At 40.3% G+C, this 9,857-nt stretch overlaps 1 protein-coding gene across 2 annotated transcripts; it reads left to right on the top strand.

The window, feature by feature from the left end:
• Positions 1-12: 12 nt before the first annotated feature.
• LOC147172903 (gamma-enolase) lies at positions 13-9,805 on the top strand. 2 transcript variants are annotated; one of them, XM_086077713.1, is made up of 13 exons: positions 13-89; positions 2,147-2,232; positions 2,482-2,577; positions 4,431-4,489; positions 4,574-4,643; positions 4,716-4,849; positions 5,616-5,838; positions 7,089-7,286; positions 7,625-7,701; positions 8,622-8,746; positions 8,831-8,939; positions 9,153-9,211; positions 9,438-9,805. In XM_086077713.1, the coding sequence occupies exons 2-13, from the start codon at positions 2,148-2,150 to the stop codon at positions 9,505-9,507; spliced, it is 1,305 nt and encodes a 434-aa protein (XP_085933839.1). In that variant the 5' UTR covers positions 13-89; position 2,147; the 3' UTR covers positions 9,508-9,805. The 2 variants fall into 2 exon arrangements, with proteins under 2 accessions (XP_085933839.1, XP_085933838.1); XM_086077712.1 differs by lacking the exon at positions 13-89 and adding an exon at positions 1,475-1,885.
• Positions 9,806-9,857: the final 52 nt, after the last annotated feature.

Genomic DNA, 9,857 nt, shown 5'->3' on the forward strand with positions numbered 1-9,857 from the left:
AGCGGGAATTGTTGGCTTTAATGCGATGAAACCTGGTTAATCGAGAGCGGGGAGTTCTAGACAGTAGTACAGTGGTTCAACAAAAAAAGGTATTTGAAAAATAAACACTATTTGTATATCATCAAATTTATAGAGAAGTAAATGTGTTAACTTTTGGTCTTTCCATGGTTTGCTGAAGATCTGAATGATGAAACTTCCCGCATGACATGTGACCCATGTTGAATATCGCTGGCGTCGGGCCAAAACCTTGTACTTCCAAAGTTGTCGCTTTTCAGGACAACTCAAAAAGGGCGAGTTTGTTCAGCCATTAACATTGCATCATCAAAGAGGAGAACACCATTCTCAACACTTTACATTGGTTAATAATCCGTAAAAATTATACCTGCACTTGTGGACTGACCAAAAGTATAGATTTTTTTTTTATATGAAATTTGCCAAATTGTGACTTAAGAGGCTTCGGCCCTTAAAATGTGTCAAGGTAACATATCTGTGAGAAAATCTAAGAATAGAACTAAATTGAACTTTATTTTCTTTATCAAAAACTAACTTAAAGGATAGTTTTGATAAGGAGTAACACATATGTAAAAAGGATATGCTGTTCATAATGAAATCTGTTCTCATGTGATAGGCAAAAAAAAAAAAAGGTACTTTTCTGCTCTTAACTCATTCACTGCCATTGACGGCTATAGACGTCAAAAATTCATTTGAACTATTTCTATTAGTTTAACATTTTTTTTCAAGAGTAGGAAAACCTAGGGGAAAAAAATGTAAATTTATAACAGATATAAAATGTGTGATTAATTGTTAGTTAACAAGTGAAGTCATGTGATTAATTACAATAAAAAAATTTAATCGGGCCTAAGATATAAAATTATCATGTGATTAATTACGATTTAACGCCCCTTTTTTTTATGTTATAAATGTACAATAAAAAAATTGTAGGTTTTCATAAAAAAATCAAATGAAAAAAAAAGTTCAACTAATAGAAATAGTTCACATGAATTTTTTACGTCTATAGCCGTCAATGGCAGTGAATGAGTTAAACGTAGTTTAAAATCTTTGAAATTACGCAATCAGATCAACATGCAGGACACTGCTTAATAAAATACATAAAAAAAAAAAAGTATTTTATAGTCACATGGCACTGATTCAGTGGAATGGCCCTTCAAAGACTTTTTCGAGCTCAGGAAAAAGATGTTTTTTTTTTTTTCAAATTCACCCTTTTATGAAATGATAAACATTAGCATTCTGTACACGGATGTGGAGGGCACCATGAGTGTTTTTGCCTCATGACGAAATATGCCCCCCGAGTCGCCGTCACTTGGACACCTCTGATCTATGCGACATACAGATGGCGCTTGCGGCCCAGCCAATGAGAGCCCCCCAAAAAAATCCCTCCAATAGGAGCCCCCTCCCCTACCAATGACATCCACGACTATTTTTAAAAGCACGTCGTCCCTTCAGGCATCGTCACCGGTCTACCTGTCTCCTCCTCGCCTTTTCATCACGGCCGTTGCAAGATCACAATCCACTTTGAGGTTGCTAATTTTAGGAATTTGAACAGATGTAAGACGCTCGCTTTGTATCCACAGAGCATCCTCAAATGTGCGATTCTGTAACAACAAACGGCAGCCAAGTCAAGCGCCATCAGACCCCCTGCTATTCCACTCCATCCCCATCTTTGATCCGCCATTCCTCCTCGTACCCTCTCCACCTCCCTCCGCTGTGCACCCTCTCGTGACTCATCAGACCCCCCCCCCCCCACCCCTTCCTCTTGCCTGTGTGTGCGTAGTACTCGCCCTCCTCCTCATCTCCCATTTCTCTCCTTCCTCTCTTTCCCGCACATCCTATCGCTTCCTCCGCCGGGGCGTCAAACAGGCTGCAGGTAAGAATTTTTCCATTCACTCACTCAGTTCGGCAATCCTCCATCTTCTCTCTCTGCTGTGATGGTGATGATGATTCAGCGACCATGAGCGGATTCCCACTTGAGAATGCGGCATTTGATTTTTATGTCATGCGTCTTCTCCTGCAGGAATAATACGCATGTGTTACTGCCAATATAAAAAGAGGGCACCGAAAGAGGCATTCTTTTTGCACAAATACTGTGCCACCTAAAATTGAGTGTGATTCATTTGGATTTTTACAGGATGTCCATAGTGAACATTGTTGCCAGGGAGATCCTGGACTCCAGGGGAAACCCAACAGTGGAAGTTGATCTTCATACCAATAAAGGTTATTGTCCATATCCAAGGTTGAATCCGTTTATATAATTAGGTCCGGAATTATACATGAAACAAATGTCCAAATACTTTTGAGCACCTGCAAATGAAGGCGCTCTCCATAAAATACAAAATTTAAACTCTTAAATTAAACCCCAAATCAAATATTGAGTATTTTCTTTCAAATCTATTGTGACAAAAGCTGACAAGAGGCCAAATACTGTAAATGCACCGATAGCTCACCCTTTTGTCCCCAATCCAGGCCTGTTCCGGGCCGCTGTGCCGAGCGGCGCCTCCACCGGCATCTACGAGGCTCTCGAACTCCGCGATGGAGACAAGACCCGCTACAAGGGCAAAGGTACGTCGTAAGATGCTGCAGAGTAAACGATAATACTACTGTAGAAGCGATACGACAGCCCAGTGGTGTCAATGTTGTACTGCATCATACTGAGAGATGCTTCTAATGTTTTAGGTTCACTTATTTAAATACATGTCAAGGACAAACTTTGATAAACGTGTTGTAAAAATTCACCGAATTTGCATGCGAATGCTCAATGGTGCTGTCAGTGAGGACTGATGGAAACAAAACACAGAATACCATAGAAATCCCCAGAACATGCACCTATGTCCTCTAGTGCCCCCGAGGACAATACGCCTATTATTGTGGTGCAGCGATGTACAACGGATATAGAAAGTCTACAGAACCCTGTTCAAATTCCAGGTTTTTCTGACATACCAAATACCAATCAGTGGTAGCACAAAACCTTTTGGCTTCTGCTCGAAAGCACAAAATCGTCAGGAAAAGCCTACTAGAACAGCTGAACTGGGGTTAACCAGATGTGTGCTGACTCCCATTTAACATACAGTGCCTTGCAAAAGTATTAGCCCCCCCTTGAACGTTTTGACCTTTTGCCACATTTCAGGCTACAAATTGAATGATCTAAAATTAGATTTTCCAATTGGGACACAATCATGAAGTCGAATAAAATTATTTTTATTTTATTTTTTTTTACAAAAAATAACTAAAAAGTAGGACATGTGAAGATATTCACCCCCTTTTCTCTCAGTGCAGCCAACTTACTCTAGAAGCTCCCTGATGATTTCTGAACGATGCACTGTTGACCTGCAGTCAATGTCTGATCAGGGGGGCTACTACTTTTGCAAGGCACTGTAAATTTCCATGTGATTGGTTAATTGTTAACGCAGCCACATCCCCACTTATAGAGGGTGTGCACACTTGTGCAATCACATTATCTCAGTTGTTTATTTTTAACTCATTCAAACCCCAAAACGTATATATATAAGTTTTGTAATACTTTGTCATGTACTCCCAAAAACGTATTTATACGTTTAAAAAAAAAAAAAAAAAAAGTGTGTGTGTGTTTCTTTTTCTAGAGAATACAGAAGGCTTTGATACAGCTTGTGACATGAATATATTGCTTAAAGCAATGGTAGTTATTTAAAAAAAAACGTCCAGCAGGTGGCAGCAGAGTATAAAAGACCAGCCGGGGGCCATTTTTGCAACAAGCTCTTTTTCATAGTGTTTTCAACAGGTTTGAGAATAATGATGAAACTTAGCTATATTCTAATGCTAATTGCTTCAAAACGTAAACAGATACAAATATACTTTTTTCCTGTTGAAAGACGAGATTCTAATCTTTCTTTTGGTGTAGGTTCCATGTTTTTATAGCAATAGAACACAATATTCTACGGACCATGCAAAATCAGTCAAAATCCAGTAAAACAGCCGGGAGCGAAGGGGGTTGCTTCAGTGAAGTTTTAATTACCCTCTCGAAAAGTTTTAATTCGCTTTTTGTAGCTACAGGTTACATTCATGGTGGAGAAAAAAAATGAAATGGTTTATTGGGACTCTTTTTTTTCTTTTTTTTAATCACAAAAACCTGGCATTCGAACAGGGGTATGTAGACTTTTTATACATATCTGTTTTGGTCATATTTGTTTTGTTTTTTTATTTAAAAATTAAGGTCACGCGCACGTGCCAATTTTTAATAGCGACTCCTTCAAAACAATCATCTAACTTTTTCCCGCCATGCTCCGCCCACATTGGATGGCCGAGGCTTGAATTCTCTGCCCTGGAGTTTTCCCAAAAACGGCTGCTTCAAACCCCGATAAAACATTGGCCCTCCCTCCATCAAACCTCATGCAAATATAATCTTTCAGTGTTGAAGGTTTTCTGTGTTTGTGTCTTAGGCGTAACCAAAGCAGTCGGTCACATTAATGACACCCTTGGACCTGCCCTCATCCAGTCAGTGAGTAGGACTGCAGCAGTAGAACATACAGTCCAGTAGCTGACTTCACATGGTGACTCGATGTCTCTCCTGTGTGTGTTTCAGGGGATCAGTGTGTTGGAGCAGGAAAAACTGGACAACCTGATGATCGAAATGGACGGCACCGACAACAAATGTAGGCCTTTGATTCTCGCTTATAGTCCAACGTTTGAATCGGATACAAAATGCATCCGTTGCTTCTGCGCAGCTAAGTTTGGGGCCAACGCAATTCTGGGCGTGTCCCTTGCCGTATGCAAAGCGGGAGCGGCGGAGAAGGACGTCCCCCTGTACCGTCACATCGCCGATCTGGCGGGAAACCGAGACCTGGTTCTCCCGGTTCCTGTGAGTCCAACTCCTGCTTCCGTAACTGCAACTAACAACGTCGCTCAAGCAGGGGTGGCAGAATGAGTGCGTTCATTAGAGTTCATTTAAAGTTCCTTTAATGCCACAAATTTTTCTTAACAAGTGATTAATGACCGCCCCTTACTTGGAAAGACGTTTCTGGGAGAATTCCAGTTGCAACACAGCAGACACATCCACATCAAAATTTTGCAGTAATAAATGTATTATCATATATTAATAATGCATATATTTGTGGAGACTGGGGTCAAGTTGTATTCTGCGATTTTAAATATGTGCACAAATTCACAAGTTACTTCATGTGAAAGATTAGGTCGCTCTTAAAATGAAAAGAAAAATACAGTGAGCTGTCACCAATGTCTTACAAATGCAATTATGCCATCTAGTGGCAGAATAATGACCTCAACACAAATCAATATCATACATCATTTGTTTTGTTTTTACAGTACAGTACATATTTTTAATTTTAACTCAATTTTATGAATTATTATGAAATTACTATATCAATGACTAAAAGATGCAGGCATATTTCTAATAATAATAATAATTTTAAAAAAATTCTCCCCCCCCAACTTTATGTAAAGAGTATAAAACTTAGGAAAAAAATATTTTATTGTATATTTTGCGATTGATCATAAGTTCACTATAGAAGTCATGCGATTAATTACGATTTCAAATTTTAATTGCCTACCTTCATGTCATTCTCATTGAAATCCCATTGAAATCACTTTCTCTCCTTGACTTTTAGGCTTTTAATGTGATCAACGGCGGCTCTCATGCTGGGAATAGGCTTGCTATGCAGGAGTTTATGGTACTCCCCGTAGGGGCGGAGTCATTCCGTGAGGCCCTGCGAGTGGGGGCGGAGCTGTACCAGACCCTGAGGGGCGTTATAAAGGAGAAGTACGGTCAGGATGCTACCAACGTTGGCGACGAGGGGGGTTTCGCACCAAACATTCAGGAGAACAGCGAAGGTGAGAATGCAGAAATCATACAGCGAAAGCTAAACACGGTCATTCAACTCAGGTGGTGCCATTTGTGTCCTCAGGGAATAAAATTAAATGTAATTTTTCTTTTTATAAGGAAAGTGTCATGCACATGAGCTGATTGTACATTTCATAAATACAAATTTAAAGACTTTGAACACTGGAAAAATAACATTTGTTGCCTGCTTCCTAAAATTAGACTTTAGCATGGAATATAATTAAAATTCTTGAGAAATGTTTTTACATATTTGTGTTATTCCTTTTCCCAACTACATATACTTTAAGGTCATTTTCTTCAACAACAATTTAAATTCACACTTTAGTTATGTCCCTAGGTTTTCACTTAGTCATGTTATGTCAAATAAAAAAATAAAACAATGACATTATTTTTATTTTTTGTATTTAGTGTAAATACAATAGGGTATTTCACTGTAATATATATTTTTTAGGGGGGATAAAAGCTAATCACTGTTTAATACAGTGTTCACATGAAATACAGTGGGATAGGGATAGAGCCCTACCATGAGGAGCAAAAATTTGTGAGTAATTGGTGTCCGCCCAAAAGGTTTATAATTGGCTACAGATGCCATAAAAGGACGGCAAAGCACTTTTTGAAGCTCCTCAACTCAATTCAGTATACTTCTTATAGACACCAAGATGGCACCAAAGTAATACTTTTATACATGACATGGCACAAAAACAGAACAAAGCCTAAGAAAAAGTATACTTTAAAGTGGAATTCAACATTTCCTGACAATAATATATGTGACTAAACATGACATTATGATTAATATTACATTTGTGGAGTAAGAGTTTTGAAGCAAAATCCAGCCATTTTTTCTCCATCTCAGGGGGCGGCCATTTTGCCACTTGTTGTCGACTGAAGATGACATCATTGTTGCTCAGGGTTCAGGCAACGACCAATCACAGCTCACCTGTTTTCTGTAACTGAGCTGTGATTGGTTGTTACCTGAGACCTGAGCAACAATGATGTCATCTTCCGTCGACAGCAAGTGGCAAAATGGCCGCCCTCTGAGATGGATAAAAATGGCTGTATTTTGCCGCGTAATTTATATTCCACTAACACAATATTAACCAGAATACCATATTTAGACCAGTAGGTCTGCATAGAACATATATTACTGTAAAAAAAAAAAAATGGTGTCCCCTTTAAGTCATTATTTCTTCAAATCTTAGTTGAACTAAAAATTGTACCGTGTGACCGAACTTCCCTGCAGCTCTGGAGCTGATCAAGACGGCCATCGAGAAGGCAGGCTTCACAGACAAAGTGGTGATCGGGATGGACGTGGCCGCCTCCGAGTTCTTCATGGAGGGCAAGTACGACCTGGACTTCAAATCCCCGCCCAACGCCGCGCGCAACATCAGCGGCGAGGAGCTGGCCGGCATCTACCAAGGCTTCATCAACAACTACCCAGGTTTGCGAGTGTGTGCGTAGCTTCTGCTGCTACCTCATTATGTAGATTATCGTCATCCTCATGCCATGGTTTGTCATTTCCTCTTTCACCTCAAGAGACAAAAAAAAAAAAGAAGCAGGGAACAAGTACGCTTGTTGCTTCCTCAAACCCCCACAATTAGACCCGTTAAAGAGCTTTTAATTACGTGCTACGGCGCTCATTTGGCAGGCGAGGATGTGCCTCCTTGCCCTCGTAATAGCGCGTGCAACTGCGTGGAACACGATTGCACGGCGGTGTAAACGACTTGTCGACCGCTTAGCCTCAAGGCGCGCAATGTGCTACTCTTTCTTTCCCCGCAGTTGTTTCCATCGAGGACCCCTTCGACCAGGATGACTGGCCAGCTTGGACTCAGTTCACAGCCTCAGTGGGCATTCAGGTACAAGGTTTTATTTTCATTATATATATATATATATATATATATATATATATATATATATAAAGATCATTTCAAAAATATATTTTTTATACCTCTTATAACTGGGGATGTGGCTGTGCTCAGAATTAACGACTCATATTCAAACTCATGTTAAACGGTAATTAGCCTACCACCATTTAGTGACTTTGATTAACCCCAAATAAAGTTCAGCTGTTTAAGAAAGGCTTTTCCTGACATTAATTTGCTGACTTTACGTTGCTTTAAATTAATTACTTACTTTCTCAGTTACTTACAAAAAAAAAAAAAAAAAATTGTTGCGCCAAAAGTAACCCAATTATGGATCAAAAATGGACGGATCCACTTTATGGGTCAATTTGACCTAACTTATGATAAAAAAATGAGGTCATTTCATATAAAACACCCCATAAAGTTGCGGGCATTTTGTATGAAACAACCCAGAAAATCAAAAGAAGAAGATGATCTGACCCAACTTTCTGGGTCGTTTTATACAAAATTATCCAATTTTTGACTCAAAGTGGAGTCAAATGAACAGAAGTAGAGGATATGACCCAACTTAATGGGTTGTTTTATATAAAATGACCCAATTTTTTTTTCCATAAATTTGGGTCAAATTGACCCAAGTAGACGATCTGACACAACTTTCTGGGTTGTTTTATACAAAATTATCAATTTTTGGACCCAAAGTTGGGTCAAATTAACCCAAGTAAAGGATCTGAACCAACTTTCTGGATTGTTTTATACAAAATTACCTTTTTTTTTTTACTCAAGACCCAAGTCGATGATACTTAAATGATTTTTCTTGGTCATTTTTTACATTTCAAAAACCTGGCATTTGAACAGGGATGTATATATTCCCACTGTAGATAGATAAATAACCACACACATACCGTGTTGCGCAGGTGGTCGGGGATGACCTGACCGTCACCAACCCTCGCCGGATCCAACGCGCCGTGGACGACAAAGCCTGCAACTGCCTGCTGCTTAAAGTCAACCAGATCGGCTCCATCACGGAGGCCATTAAGGCGTGAGTTGATTGCGTGCTTGGCGTGAACGCGCACTTACCCGCACAGGCAGCTTTTCTTGTCTCAAATATCATCTTGTTCTTCAGCTGCAAGCTGGCTCAGGAGAACGGCTGGGGCGTGATGGTGAGCCACCGCTCGGGTGAGACCGAAGACACCTTCATTGCCGACCTGGTGGTGGGTCTCTGCACTGGACAGGTGAGAAACGCGTCATCGATGATCAGGTACAGACTTGCCTTGAGATACAAGTGACCCAGCTTACAAGTTTTGACGAGATACGAACTGTTGTCCGACCGAATCAGAGAGACTTTGTAGTCCTTTTTCCATGGATTAGCAAGCAATGTACAGTATACTGACTTAAACGTTCACTGTCATGCAACACTTACGCTATATATCTTTGACTCTCCTTAGATTAAAACTGGAGCCCCGTGCCGCTCGGAACGTTTGGCCAAATACAATCAGCTCATGAGGTGTGTATCCACATGTTCATATACAAATAGTATAGTCATTGGTAGAAAGTAACAAAGTCCGGATAAAATACTTCTCTACTGTACCTAATTCAAATTTTCTCCATTCTCCATTCATTTGAAAACATACGTGTACGTTGTGAGTAGGCCTCCATCTGCCAGCTCTGCAAATAGTCACTAATGTGTGCAATTTGTCCCACTCTTTCCCAATCCCCTCCATCAACTTCAGGATTGAAGAAGAGTTGGGTGAGCAGGCTCGCTTTGCCGGACACAACTTTCGCAATCCCAGCGCGCTCTGAGCACGCCGCCGCGACGTCGGCAATCATTTGTGCCGCTTGCGCAATAAATGCTCCGTTGCGCTCCGCTATATTGATCCCAGGCTTTGTTATCAAGTGGCTGAGTTAACCGACTGGTGCGAGCACCTCCCTGCACTGACCTCCCATCACTAAGTTCTGTCAACTGTGGATGATTTTTGCCCTTAAGTGTTTGTTGCTTTTGTCGTCTTCCCTGACTTTCCTACTGTGAATACTAAGCAGCTTTAAATGAAGTTATGTGTGTGACTTAACTGTGGCAAATAAAAAGATGGGCACATGGTGACTCTATATTCACTTTAAATGTACTTTCACGGGCCCCTACATTAAATGCACCT

This window comes from Leptonotus elevatus, chromosome 6 (assembly GCF_054856555.1).
Source record: "Leptonotus elevatus isolate MCC_2025b chromosome 6, RoL_Lele_1.0, whole genome shotgun sequence".
In the NCBI taxonomy this organism is placed as follows: domain Eukaryota; kingdom Metazoa; phylum Chordata; class Actinopteri; order Syngnathiformes; family Syngnathidae; genus Leptonotus; species Leptonotus elevatus.

Excerpts from the sequence above, each read along its gene's own strand:
- LOC147172903 (XM_086077713.1), top strand. The coding sequence starts at position 2,148 with ATGTCCATAGTGAACATTGTTGCCAGGGAGATCCTGGACTCCAGGGGA. Across the intron at positions 4,490-4,573 it reads GACCTGCCCTCATCCAGTCA|GGGATCAGTGTGTTGGAGCA; the intron begins GTGAGTAGGACT and ends TGTGTGTTTCAG. Across the intron at positions 7,702-8,621 it reads CAGCCTCAGTGGGCATTCAG|GTGGTCGGGGATGACCTGAC; the intron begins GTACAAGGTTTT and ends CGTGTTGCGCAG.